Genomic DNA, 14,634 nt, shown 5'->3' on the forward strand with positions numbered 1-14,634 from the left:
TTTGTATTGATATGAATTTCTTTCCTTATATCTCATTTGATTTCACTGAATATAAAAAGAATGATTTATTGCATAGCCCACTAGCTGTGTTCATTTAGAGAAATGTGCTGCAAATTCAGAAACAATGCACTGAAATCAACACATGCATGAACGCAAATTAAAAGAAACATTTCCGCACAAGCAAAGACCCGACAGTCCTGGAGCATTTTATTGTTCATGTCTTTATTTGCAGCGCTGCATCTGCTCAAAGCCCTGCTGCATGCTGCTCATTTCTGAAAATTAAACTCCTAATTCTCTGATTGTCACACTTTGCAGCTTTAGCAGCTGTAAATTAAAGCTTTGCAGAAAGCTTCTGTCCACCATGCAATCACCAAATTTACTCAGAAATATGATTTCATGTAAGATAATACCTCCAAAGAGAAAAATATATCTTCTACCTCTCTTTTTTTCTTTTTCTTTCATCCTTGACATCTAAACCGAGATCTGTCTGCCTCTCTTTCTCCTTTTTGATCTCCATCTCTGATATTTCTCTACATCTTCTGTAGTTCATGATGCTCTGCTTTAAAATTCAGTCAATTATTTTGTTTCCCCTCTCTCAGATTAAAGCTCCTCATCATTTCTGTCAGATCTGGCTTCAGTGCGGCTCCTCACGCAGACAGCAGATGGATCAGAAAGAGAAAGCTCATAACCAGTGGAAGAAATAGGAGCTGTGAAATCGACTTCTTCTCATTTTCACCTTGCTTTCATTTTTGATTCATGTAACATCAAAGCCAAGGTCGGGTTTGAGCAGAAAATATTCAGCGTGCACGGTGCAACATGAATCCTAATATTTACCCTGCTGCTTTAAATTCTGTCTTTGCTTCAGGAGCTGCAGGAGAGCAGAGCCGTCCGCTGCTTCCTTCTTACCCTCTGCACACTGTTTTCTTTCCTGCTGAAAGTGATATATGACAATTTCATGAGTGCATACCCACAGATTGCAGCTGCACACATATTTCGCTGCAGTGTGAGAGGGAAGTATAACAGGATTTGATGACTGAGGGGACCCTGCTGTGTGTCCCCTTTAAAATGCCCCATAACCCCAGTTTATGAAGGAGGCAGTTAGGAGCTTCAGGAGGGAGCTGGAAGAATGCCAACAAGGATATAAAACCCTCTACACCAGTGATGCATGGACACACAGGTGAGCTAGAAAGAAAGTGGTGTTCGTGCACCAACGTGACACATCTGAGCAGAAAGTGTCGTGACACAATGTTCTCAGGGATCAATTTCCCAGCATGCAGCTCTTTGTGTTTTGGCCGGAAGATCTGCAGGAAATCAAGAGTTAAACCTCATTTCTCATTGGGAAGTCGACCCTCCTCACACAGAAACGGTGCTATTTGAAAGCGAAACAGGGGACTCAGAGAGTTCCTGAAAATGTTTGGAGAAACGCCTTGCTGCGACGTCATGCAGCATAAGCCTTTGAAATGAGATTCAGGTCAATCTGCCCTTCAGAAGATTCCCTCCCAATTCGTTTAGCGAGCTGACTTCTTAACGTCTTACATAACAGAGGCACACAAAGGAAACTTCACAGCATCCCTGGAAAGAAACCAGAAACAGAAATGGATTCTTGAACAACAGCGGAGAGGAACAACAAGGGAAAGTTGGTTTTGCATCAGAGTTGACAGAAAAGGGAACCACAAAACAAGGTTGCGTGTTTTTTTGATCTGCAACGTCTGTGAAAGCAGAGGATTGCATCCAGAGGAAATCCAGCTCCTTTCTAATGAATAAAAAGATGCTGTACATATGAAATCAAATTGAAATGAATAAATTTACTACAGGTAAATCCAAGAATGAAAGAAAACCCTCCACAGTTAAAGATTCAGGCTGGAGCTGAGGGGGTTTCTCTCTTCAAAGCTTAACAAAGCGTGGCAGAGAGGAAATGGAAAAACAAACAGCCTTTGCATGAATGAGACTAATCATAAGTTGCATGTTAAGTGTGTATGTGTAAGCTGTGCTGCACGGAGAAACGAAGCCTGAGCGGGGGTGTAAATGATTTATGTTAATCACGAAAGCAGGGACATTAAGATTTAAATACTTGATTTCAATGAGGCTACAAACAAGAGTGAGCTCCCTGCAAACAATCAAATATTCATGGAGAGCAACTGAGAGCGGATGCAAAAAAACAACTTCATCACCAGATTTTAAAGAGCTGGTGGGTGACAGGTTTTGAAAATCAGAGTTTACAGTTTAAATATGAAAATAGGATAAATAAAAGATCACAGCATGGATGAGAGAGAAAAACCAGCGAGAGCAGAGTCTAATCCATTTTTTATAAAACACAAGCTTAAAAGTCTAAGTCCAGTGTAATTACTAAAAAGATATCAAAATATTTATTTTAAAAAAATATCACAAAAAGCAGCTTCAAAAAGATTTTCTGAGAGTTTGTTCAGACATGTGAAGCATAAAAAACTGAACAACAAAAATAACAGCTCAAAGAAGCTAATGGGTGAAATATTCACCATCATCAATGTTTTAATGAAAAGCAAAACTGACCAGTGCAGCCTAAACATTCAGATTTTAGCTGAATGTTGACTGAACATAGTTTTAATCCCTTCATTTGGAGCATGAACGATGCTGTAAAAGTTTGCAGAGCTTCATGTGACGTCTCTGTTTGTCTGAAAAAGAAGAATCCCTGACTCAGGTCACAGTCCCACGTCAGCGAGCGCGCCAATGGGATCAGGAAGTGTCCCGTATTTAAGGTAAGCTGTGTGTGATCTGCTGTACGCTGCTGCGTCTGTTATCACTTACTCAGCGCCTCAGATCCATCTGTCCTCATGTTTAACTGCAGACAGTCTGAGCCCTGTGACCCCCATTCATAAGGGGCCAGACATGCTGGACATGCTGCTGGGATATGGACTGGTTATTATTAGAGACGAGGCCACATAACACACACATTTAGAGCCATATTTAAACACTCTGACCTGGAAGGAGGCCAGGAAAGAAAACTCAGTGTTTACAAGTTTCATCTTTGAAAATAAAAGATCTCTAATTTCACCTTTCTGTTAGCTCAAATCTAAACACATGTGGTAAACATTTTCTTTGACATCATTAAGTTTTACTTTCCAGTGTTTGACAAATGATCATTTTACAGTTTTCTGCTCAATCAACAACAACATGATAAAATCTTTTGGCTCAACGGCCAGATTTAAAGTGATACATTTTCTGAGTCATTGTCTTTTTTATTTTCTCATATTACAGGACGTAAAAGGTCAGTAATACATCCATATATGGCTTAAGTTAACAAAAGTTAGCGAATGTTGATGTTAGCCGAATAAAAGCTATCTTAGAAGCTACCAGGGGGGTTTAATAATTTATGAGATGCTGATTTAAGATAGCTAAATGTGTTTACAGTAAAATTAGCTTTCCAAATGTTGTGTACAAGTACTTTGTATTGCTCATTTGTTGGTCATGGACACCAAACTTTTTGTGGCTTCAGTGATATTTTTACGACTTTTTCTCCTACGTTTGTCTGGGGATCCTACATGTAACCATGGCTGCATTGTTTACATGTGAACTCAGCTGTTAGCAGTCTGTAGCATGTCAATGCTAACTGGTGTAAGGCCTGATGTCTTCCCACAAGGTGAGGAGAAGGAGGTGAGGACAACGTGCTGGGTCTCACGTGTGAGCTAAGAAGTGACGACATGGACTTGTCCGTCATCCATTGTTATGGGAAAATAAGATCTATCTCCAATAAGATGGACGAGCTAGCTGTGCTAACCCAGCAACAGAGGGAATACCAGAGGGCAGAGTAGCATCATGCTATTCACAGACATGGCTAACAGAGCTAACATCAAACACCAAACGCCACGTTAGAAGAGCTTCACCTGCTGTGAGCAGACAGGATCCAGGAGACAGAGACGGAGCATGACTGAAGAAGCTCAGTCCTGGACCCTGTGGAGGTGGAGGCTGGCTGAACTGGACAATGATGGACAAGCTGTCAGCAACTATTTTCTTACGGAACTTTTTGCACTTTCTATACACTTTCTTACTTTTGTTTTCTTGATTGACTGCAATTTGGTTGTACTTGTTATAATGACAATATAGTTCTATTCTATTCTATTCTATTCTATTCTATTCTATTCTATTCTATTCTATTCTATTCTAAACTAGCTAACTGTATTATTAGCCAAGCAAGATTACTGTAACCCACTAACAGTAACAGGTAACACTTAATCTTCACAAACTACAAGTTCTGTCAATACTAACATTAGCTAGCGTAAGTTAGTGTTTACTAATGGGATTGTTAGCTACCTTCAAATCGTTTACACCTGCCCCAAAATGACCTAATGTCAGTATGCTAGTGGTTCTGTGAATATCTATCTACAATACGTTAGCTAGCTTAAGGCTGTTTGTATCAGTCAAAAGATGTAAGGTTATATAACTAATGAACAATGCTAATGTTTGCAAGCTAATGGTCGAGTTAGCATCTAAAGTTTCCTTTAAATAGCTAACAGAAATATTAATAGGTGAAATGTATTGTGAGCAAGCTAAAGGCTGTGTTAGCTACCTGTGGGCTGTTTAAGCTCTCTAGGTGATTTTGACTTGCTAACAGTGACATTACTTCAAGACACTGTGGATGCTAATATTACCTATTGCACTCTAAGCTACACATTTCTTATTTTGGTCGCTCTGAGGTTTCTTTTCTGTGTCCCTAATCAGTCAAAAAGTGCTTAAACTACATCAAGTTCAGGTTCATGATGGCAGAGTCTGAGGTCTGAAGAAGAAAACTGACTTGAGCTGCGAGTGTCTTTGACGTCTATTTTCCTCCCTGAAGTGAAGCCTTATTTAAAGAGTTTTGATGTATAGACCTATATGTAGACAGGCCAATATTTAGCCTTGTTAAACTGACCTCTAATATATGCTCAGACTGTTTTTCATGATGGTCTCATTTTACTATTTTAGATGGGTTCACTCAGATTTAAACATAAAGTTTGTCTTTGACACAGAGTGTGAGTCGAGGATCTGAGTGTGTGTGACAGCAGAGACTGTGGTTCACTCCTGTCTGGACTTTTCATTCAAAAAATAAGTTTGTCTGAGAATATCCCTCCATGGGCTCACGAAGGGAGCAAACCCAACATACCCCACAGATCCTATGTGATGTATACCTGCAGTGTGTATGGCGGTGGTTCTAAAGATAAAAAAAAGAGTCAGTTTCCCCTGAACACACACACATGCACACACACACTCAGAAGAGTCAGGCAAGCTTCATGAAAGAGTGGTTTGTCGGGTGAAGTCATATTTAGCGGATTCTCTCCTCAAATAGGGATTCAGTCACTTTCAGGGCAACGTATTCTCAATTATAAGGAGTCTTAAGTCTCAAAATATTGTTTGGAAATGATCAAATCATGATTGCTATCTGTTTGTTGTAGTTCTCCAATAGTTTTATATTTGAAAGTTATGCTTACATGCAGGGGGAATGGTATAATGCTGTCTTGTTAGCAGCCAAACAGGATTCATAGAAATATCCAGAATAGAAATTAAAGTTGGCATCAGTCTGACTTCCTGTAAAATGCTCTACGTGACTCAGACTGGCATACACCCATGGTGCTGTTTGCGTCATGTTGTCGCTGTGCTCCGTGCTAGTTTTCCTGCACCAAGTCCTCTTCTTAATCTAATTAGCAGCCTAAGCATTAGCCGGCGTGCTCAGACAGAGGAAGGTGGGCTCCATGCCTGACATATTGACCTACAATTCTGAGATGTCAACACTGCACGGGGTCACATAGTTCAGCAAAGTTTATTCAAATGATAGATTTGTCTGATCTTCAGTGTTTGCTTCAAGAAGCTGTGAGAGCAAACGGGATACAGAGATCTGACTGATGACAGCAGCATGTGTGGACAGATCCATCATAAACTGCCACCTGTGCATGATAAAAACTGATTTGATACACAGTGGATACAAGTCTGGGTTCTGTTTCTTTCCCATACGTCTAATGACTGCTGAAACTTCTACCTGCTTTGTAAGGAGGCCAGATCTTTCCGTCCTGCAGTCTACCTGCTGCTAAAGAGGCTTAGCATTGTCCTGGCCTCATTGAGGAGCAAACGCACATGATGCTCCATCACATTGGCCTTAAAACCGTCAGATCAATGAGCAGCAAAAAGATTAACCTGCTTCATTTCTAACAAATAGTCATTTAAAAAAGGTCTGACATACATTTATTTATCTAACAATCAAATATCTTCACTCTCAGACTTGTAATAAAGATAAAACTCTTAAAATCATCCTCATGTATAGACCACCTGAGTTGCAGTTGCAGATATTTTAGAGACATAATGCGATTCTCTCTGAGTTCAGTACGTGGGGATGGTTGCTTGCTGCTGTTTGTTGTCAGAAATATTTTATGTGTGTGTCAGCTGTCTGTGTGCTTTCAGGGAGTGTTGTATGTATGTAAATATTGAATTAGCTCTGTAGCTAAGGGCCTGAAACTATCAGCTGGATCTGATGCCTCTTTCTTCAACACTTCACAGGTTGCAGCTCATTCCTAAAGCAAGTAAATTCCTTTAATATCCCAGTAAACACAATTTTTCATGGTAAGAATGAATTTCTACGACTGAGTGCTGAATTCACTGACATAAGACATGAAACATCCAGGTATTTTCTTCATCAGAGAGCAAACAGTTTGATAAACCTAAACTGATGTTTTAGCGCTTGAAGTCATGTCAGAATACAGTCCTTTCTTTTAAATCTCAGATTAGGATTGATCCTGGGGATCTGTAATCTATTCAGAGAATCATCAATAAAACCAGCAAAGGCTAATCTGAGGACGTCTTAGGAGATCCGTCCAGTTAATGCTGAGATATTTCTGTCCGGACTAAAGCACAGAGTCAGGACTTAAACCAAATGAGCGATTATCGGTCTGAAATACTCTGAACAATCACTTTTTTAAACACTACACAGAGGACCCAGGAAAAAACAAAGACAGAGAGGAGCGTCAGAGGTAAAGTGAAATGTTTTGCATGGCAGGAAGTGAGTCACATGTCGGTATCACAGCTCGCTGCTCCTTTGTATCCCTGATAATCCTTTAAAACACTAGCAGACCTTTTAATCCAATACCATGAATCATGCAAAGCCACAGAACTTCCAGAAAGGCGGAGAGAGAAGACCTTTGACTGTGATTTTCACCTTTTTGGATACAAACTGTTGCAAAGCGTTCAAAGACTCTGACGCCCCTGACTCAGATGTTTGTTGGTTCAACAGCGAGCTCGATTAGAAATCAATATCTGTTCTGGTGTCACGGCTTTCCCTGCACAGAACATGAAGCTCTGTGTTGAAAACAAAGCTCCAAGGTCATCATGATCTGTGCAGAAAACAGACAGACCACCCGCCATGACGTAACCTCCTGCAAGCATGACATTTCATCTGCAGCCATGATGGATGAGAGGGAGTATGGAAGGGACTACAAATGACCAAAGCCTTTCACTTCATGGCTGAGTCATTGGCTGGGTTGTAGCTGGTCGATTAGCGTGTTAGCTCCTGGATTTCTGGCACCGAGGTTCTTTTTTGTGGTACCTGAACAGAGCTGTTTAGACGAAAACAGGCTTAGCGCTGGTCGAACTGAGTCACAGCTCGAAACAGCTCCAACAGCACAAACACGGTCGAGAGGTTAATTACAGGGCCTGAATTAGCTGAGCTCACACCTTTCACACAGCGAGCAGCGTCCACCTGTCATGAACACATGATGAAACTCATGTCATGCTTCACTTTGAGTCCAAACATAAAGTCAGAAGTTTAAGACAAAATGAAGGGAAGGAATTCATGCATGTGCAAAAAAAGAACAAAACAAGAAATAAAACAAACATCATTGATCGAACTATGTGACTCATGTTTCCTTGGTGTCTGTGGGCATCTTTACTGAGTCCTAAAATTTGAGATACAGATTTCAGACTAAAATATCATCTTACACAATCCTCCACCTGCTGTCTAAGGTTGTGTCATGGCTCTTTTTCAGCATCTGTTGGCACCCAAAGAGGCTAATCCAGGATCCTCCCTTCAGTTCAGGGTTTTCCGCACACTCATGCCAATCACTCAGACACAAATCTGTGACTTCACAAATTCACAAATGCAGGATTTAAAATCCTGATGTTTGATTTCTCTCATTGAAGCAACTTCAGGAAAACAAAAAAATGTCTCTGAAAAGTTAAATTGTTGCAGATTTTACACTCTCACTGTCTCATTTAAAGGCCAAGCATTCACAGGACCAAACTCTGAGTCTTGCATTGTTTGATTAAGCTCTTGAATATTCTTCTTTGTTGCAGGAATTAATGCGTTCATCATCACTGCCTCACCCATGGGGTTTCAGCTGCAGGATGCCCGGCCCATGCATGAGGCACAATTAAAAAAAGAAACAATGAAACAGACAATTAGAAGACATTCTTGTAAAATTACAGAGGAGAGGAGGATGATTTATCATGACTGTTTTTATATAAATGTTTGTTTATTGTCTTTTTTTTTCTTTCTGCAGTAGATAAAGACAAATATGAGCATAAGCACTTTATTCTGTTGTTTGTAGTTTATGGGAGCTGTCAAAAAAATTAGGGAAGACGATCTTCTTAAAATTTTTTTTGTCTAATTTGAATCTAAGTACTGAATACTGAATCCAGCTGAAAATCCCACATGTGAACATCTCACATGGACCTGAAACGCGTGGTGTTTGCCTCCTCATGGCAGAGCTGGAAGCTAAAATCAGGTGTGCTGAGGTTTAGAGGGATAAGCCTCATCAGATCCTTCTAGGTTGATCTTTGACACCGTCTCCCCGGCGGGGGCTCTGCTTCCTAAACATGGCAGCTATAGAGGGCAGCGGGGAGGGGAGGGGGTCTGGGAACAAGGGCACAGAGGGTTTGAGAGGAGGAGGAGGAGCAGGAGGGGAGGAAGATGCTGTTTCTTGGAGGAGTTTGGCTGACCTTTCTGCTGACCATGTGACTGGAAAGAGGTGGATGGGAGGATTAGAGATGGAGATATAAAAGCCAGGGCTCAAAGGACTGGTTTCATTAACTCTACGAGGAGAAAGAAGAGGCTCAGAGAAGAAATTGGCCGTGGCCCCTTTGGGATATCTGTGACAACAGGTGAGAGAAAACTGACAACTGAGGAGGAAACTTCTGGAATCAACTCATTTTTTTTTTTTTTTTTTTGTGTTTTTTTTAGTTTCTACTTTTACATCTTTTTTAAATTTTAAACAAACTTACTTTAATGTTTTTACTATTTGATGACTTTTTAAAGATAAATTAATACTTAGTATTTGAAGATATTGTGTATTAGCATTGGTGCCTTCAAACTTAAAAGAAGAGGAAGTTCACTTTTTTGTGTGTGCAAGAAATTTTGAAGATTTCTGCAAAATTTAGGATAAAAATCAGGATTTGTTACAAGGTAGATCTGCATGTATGCATTTGTTTTGGAGTGTTATGGACAAGAAAAGGAGGAAGAGAAGAATTTTTGTCAAATTTGTGCTCCGAGCATCATGGGAGATGTAGTTCGTGCAGGGTTTCTGTGAGATCAGAGGTAGGATGGTTTGCAGGGAGAGTTTAAAGAGGAGGGAACAGGTGTGTGTGTGTAAAGAGGATTGATTCAGGAGGCAGTGATCGCAGCAACAGATGGCAACAGCAACAACAACAAGAGCAACATGCTGCACAGAACCTGAAAGTGCAGCTTCACAGGGGGCAGGACGACAAACTGAGACCGTCACAAAGATCTGCTCCTGCTCATCAGGGCAGAACACAAAATTGAGTTGCATAACGAGAAGGCAGAGGTTGTTCTTTACTTATCACAAATTGTTGTTAACAGGATTACTGGAGTCAGGAGTCAGCGGAGAGGGTCAGAGTTTGAGTTTTAGTAAAGTCTAGGATCAGGTCTGAGGACAGGAGGGACAGACTGGGACACTTTGTTCCACAGATTAGCAGATTGGATGACGAAAGTCTTGAGCCTCATAACTGAGTTTCCAGAGAAGAATTGAGGTTGCTGTCTTTGCACGTGGCGTCCCTGTTGTTCTAGAAGGGCAATTAGTCTGCAGAGGATCAGAGCTGGATTACAGCTAATCTGGCTCTTTAACCTAATCTGCATAATCTCCTCTGATTGGCACTGAGAGCTGGAAACAGGATTAACGGAGGGCAGAGACAAAGAAAGAAAGGAGACAGGCTTTTTCAACATCCTCTGTGCTCTTTTTCAGAGACCCTCAGCAGAAATGAACGCCAGCCCCCCTGCAGGAAGCGCCCTGGCCCCTGGTGGAGCGACCGGGCCCACCACACCCAAGAAGGGCCCACCCAAGTTCAAGCAGAGGCAGACCCGTACCTTCAAGAGCAAGGCCCCCAAACCAGGCCAGAAGGGGTAAGAGTAAAACCATCACCTTGTGTGGATCCAGGAACCTTATTTAGACTTTAACTCACACTCACTTACCATCATCTTCTTCTTCTTCTTCTTCAGCTTCGGTGACGACATCCCCGGCATGGAGGGTCTGGGCACAGACATCACAGTGGTGTGCCCATGGGAAGCCTTCGGCGACATGGAGCTCAGCGACTTGGCCAAATACGGCATCATCTAAAGCTGCTGCCTCCTGCCTTCCTTGCCTGCCTGAACCTCTTCTCCGTCTGATCCCTTCCGTCCTGCCTGCTCCCTACCTCAGCTCGACATGCCGCCATAAGGCTGCCGGGTCGCCCACTAATGCCCTCTCGTCTATCTACCTCATGCTCGAGCCCACTGAGTGGATGAGAGCCTAATGATGTTTTTATTGTTATTTATTATCATATGATACTGTTTAAAGTATTTATACTCTGAGAAGACGAGAAAAATCCCTCTATGCACCTTCTTCCTCCTCCTCTCCTCTAAACTAGCCCTCTCCTCTCCTCTCCTCCCTCTCACTGGACTCCTCTCTCTCCTCTTCGTCACTCCTCTCCCTCGGCAATGGACGCAAGCAAACTCTGGTGAACACTAGCTTGGATTTGCTTCTAGCTGTCTATTAAGATGTACATAAGTCAATGTTGAACCTTTAAACCTGGTCTCCCGTCCCTCCTTTTGTACTCCCCCTCTTTTCTTTTGCATTGTATTTTCTACACCTGTGCACGTGGTTGCTGTCAACACCTGAGGATGCAAGGAGAGTGTGCAACACGCTGTAATGATGACATGAGTACAATGCAGGTTCACCTGACCGTGGAGGACGAGCTCCCTCCTCTCCCATCTGTCTGTCTCTCCTTGCTGCTATCTGAACCCTCTGTAGAGACTATGAATTGTAAACGCTTTGTGTGGCGAGCGCTGATATATCACTGAGATGTACTGTGGGCTGGTTCTGTCCTGATAGCTACAGTAAAACGTGTTTATTTTTAGTACTCAGCGTGTCTGTGTCTTTATTTCTCTTCAACACTGAAAAAAACCCCAACAAGATCCAAAAGAGAAGTGAATATATCTAAAGTTATTAAAAAAATATTTAATATAAAAAAAAACACAACTCAAAGTCAAGTGTGTGACTCTGGACAAGACTGGGCCACTCACACAATGGGTGTCTCTCAAAGCGATAATTTTGCGCCTCCTCTCTCCTCTCTCCTCTCTCCTCTGCGGCACTGCTAGTACTTTCTGAGTCGCCATTTTGAAGACTGTCCCAAAGTGATAATTGTGCTCGAAGGAGAGAGAAGGGAGGAGACTCATCAGAGGAGCGGTGATCGAGGAAACACAATGTCTTTTAACTGACAGACACGCCCCCATATGAATATCACTCTCTGATTGGACGGGGACAGCGGTTCACACTTCTCTACATGAAACTTCACAAACACAACAGAGTTTAATGAAAGAGAAAAGACGAGCTGAAAACAGTCACTGAGGATTGTCAGGAACTGATCATAAATCTGGTGATTAAGTGTTTGTTGTGAGTTTAAAGCACAAAACACTGAACACAACCATCATCAAGTCAATATAACAGAGGATTAATACAGAAAACTGAAATCAAGTTCATATCTTCCAGAGACTCAAAAAACTAGGTTATATTAATAAGTTTAAGAATTCACGATCGAATGCGCTCTAAATAAAGCCTTAATAATTCATAAATTATCTAAAAATGCTGCATGTTACTGCAGTAACATGCAGTTAACATGCAGTTATTACAGCACACATGTGCAGACACACAAACAGCTGTTAGAGCTGACTGATCCAGAGGTGATCAGCTGATGCTGTCATCAATGAAACACGTCACTTCATGTGACGCTCTGAAGGAGAGGATGTCCCATTGCTCTAAAAACAAATTTCCTCCATCCTCTCTCCTCTCTTCATTTCCTCGCGCCTCTCTCGTGCATCTCAGGTGGGAGGGACTAAGACGCAAGTGACTGACTCATATACTGTTTAAAACTTGGACGTAGTCTCCCCGTTATCATCTGTCTGTTTCTGAAAGGGTAAATGAAGCACATTGGATATCGCGGCCATATTGGTAGTGGCAAAGGCGTACAGCTATAGGGTGCCTGTCAGTCACATGACCCTAAGCTGTGCTTCTGATTGGGGGAGCTCGCGATCTTAATATCCTCTGAACAGCCGAGTTAGAAAAAATTCACCCCCGTACAGTGTGTGCTGATAGTAAACTTAGCGACTCAGACTGGAGACGTTTTTTGAAGCAGGCTGTAAATTGGTCAATTCATGCTTTGAAAATGGCTTTTTTTGGCTTGGTGTGTATGAGACCTCCGCTACTTCCGGAGCCAGCCTCAAGCAAACACTCAAGAAACAGCAGATTTTTAGCAATTCTGCGTTGTCTCATATTCTTAGACCAATGGTTGCCGCTTGGTCTGTCTCCTTCTGTGGCCTCACCTTCACCTCTGTCTAACTGCCCTCTACAGGTCTGGAGGTGTAGTGCAACTACTTTTAGTCCCTCTCCAAACGTCACTTGTCTTATTTGTATAATCTTCACAGTGGAAAGCTGTGGGAACCATTTGGTGATTGGAGTAAGTTCCTGGAACTTAAAGTTCTGGTACTTCAGGTGGAAAAGCACCTTAAGGCTGTGAGGTGTGTCCAGCCTCTGAGAGGACTCTATGATAAATGGCGTCATGCTTTAACTTCTCTAGAGTTTGAAGAACAATCAGAGGCCGAGCTGAAAACTCACGTGAGCTTGTGTTTTTAATGCTGTGACAAAGGCGCCCTGTGACCAGAGCTGAATCTCCGCCCGTCTGTGTGTAACTGAAAGTGTAATCATGAGGTGAGAGTTGCAGAGTGACTTGGACTCACACGCCCTGTAACCGCTGCTCCTGTTCAGGCTTGACTTCAGGAGTTGTGTGTGGGCTTGTTAAACTCTGCCTCAGGTAGACTCACCTTTTCCACATGCTGTTGCTGTGATTCACCTGTAACTAAGGTGACGTCCTGATCCGTCTCTGAGTGACTCAGTCAAACTCCCACCCTGCAGAGGTCGACGCCTGCACGAGGACAGATCTCGCTCTGCGTTCCTGACTGTCCGGTCTATCCAAATAAATCTCACGTTATCCAGAAAAGGATGCAAATTCTGATGGGACATTTATGCACAAGTAGGGTGGAGTGAACGTTCCCTGCCTCTGTTTGTGTGTGCATGTGTGTGTGTATCTCCTCCAGGTGTGTGAGCCCCACCTATACTCACAGGGAGGGGCTGACAGACAGGAGGGGGAAGAGGGTAAAGTCAGGGGTTCAGGTTTGTCTGCCTCTGCTCAGCTTGTTGAATCAAATGTTGTACAAGCCTTCAGACCTGGACTCGTTGTCTTGTCTCTTCAGTTCACCTCGGGCTGACAGAAACATGGGAACTCTATCAGGATAAGAAGTTCACGCTACACTCCCCAAGCTTCAGGCAGGAAACTTTCAGCTGCAGAAAGTTTGATCCGGAAAGACTGGGACTAACTCTTAAAAGAAGAAGGTAAGCTCCTTAGCTTTAAAATGAAAGTTTGGTCAAAGTTTAGTGATTTAGAGGAGGAGCTTTAACACTTTAAGGATAACTTTTTTTTTTACAGGGCAAAAATAGTGCTCCTCAATTTTGTAAAATCAGCTGACCAAACCTTCTTCTGCTTCCTACCTTAACTGCACATCCTCCTCTGTATCACTTCCATAAAGCACAGACCTGATGAATTTAAATGTCTCTGTGATATTTATCGTCCGTATCTGCTCTTAAGTTCAGACATGAATCTCTGGCAGAGAAACAAAGGCTGCGTTATGAGCTGCAGGAAGTGTCTCTGTGATATCAGGAGCGGATATCTCACACGATCGTCCGTCTGTGCTCGGGTGTGAACGGGCGACCTCACGTGTTCTGTGTCACAGGTGTGCATGCAGCGGGGTTTCATCTGTGTCAGCTGATAACATCCCATCAGAACATGTTACATTAACAGCAACAATCTGAAGTTAATTTTTTCCTGTTCACCTGAAGGTTGGACGGTCGGAAACAGACTGAGACAAACAGGGTGATTTAAGGCAGCTTCGCTCAGAATAACAGTCCGCAGGTAGATGATGTCACATTAGTTAGCAGAGTGTGGCTAACGTTAGCAAAGCTAGCTCTAGCAGTATTCAGTCCTCCTGACATCGACGTACTGACAAACCACATCACACTACAGCACAATAGCTGTGAGATGTGACTGTTTACATCCAGGTAGTAGAGCTTTAGAGCATTATGGGAGCAGAGATACAGC

At 42.4% G+C, this 14,634-nt stretch overlaps 1 protein-coding gene across 1 annotated transcript; it reads left to right on the forward strand.

Moving 5' to 3' along the window:
- Positions 1 to 9,030: 9,030 nt before the first annotated feature.
- On the forward strand, positions 9,031 to 11,343 carry pde6hb (phosphodiesterase 6H, cGMP-specific, cone, gamma, paralog b). Its single transcript, XM_074697018.1, has 3 exons — positions 9,031 to 9,096; positions 10,194 to 10,351; positions 10,448 to 11,343. Exons 2-3 carry the CDS (start codon positions 10,209 to 10,211, stop codon positions 10,563 to 10,565), a joined length of 261 nt encoding a protein of 86 aa, XP_074553119.1. The 5' UTR covers positions 9,031 to 9,096; positions 10,194 to 10,208; the 3' UTR covers positions 10,566 to 11,343.
- Positions 11,344 to 14,634: the final 3,291 nt, after the last annotated feature.

This window comes from Halichoeres trimaculatus, unplaced genomic scaffold (assembly GCF_033239565.1).
Source record: "Halichoeres trimaculatus isolate MK-OKI-2021-1 unplaced genomic scaffold, fHalTri1.1 fHalTri1_scaffold_20, whole genome shotgun sequence".
NCBI lineage: Eukaryota > Metazoa > Chordata > Actinopteri > Labriformes > Labridae > Halichoeres > Halichoeres trimaculatus.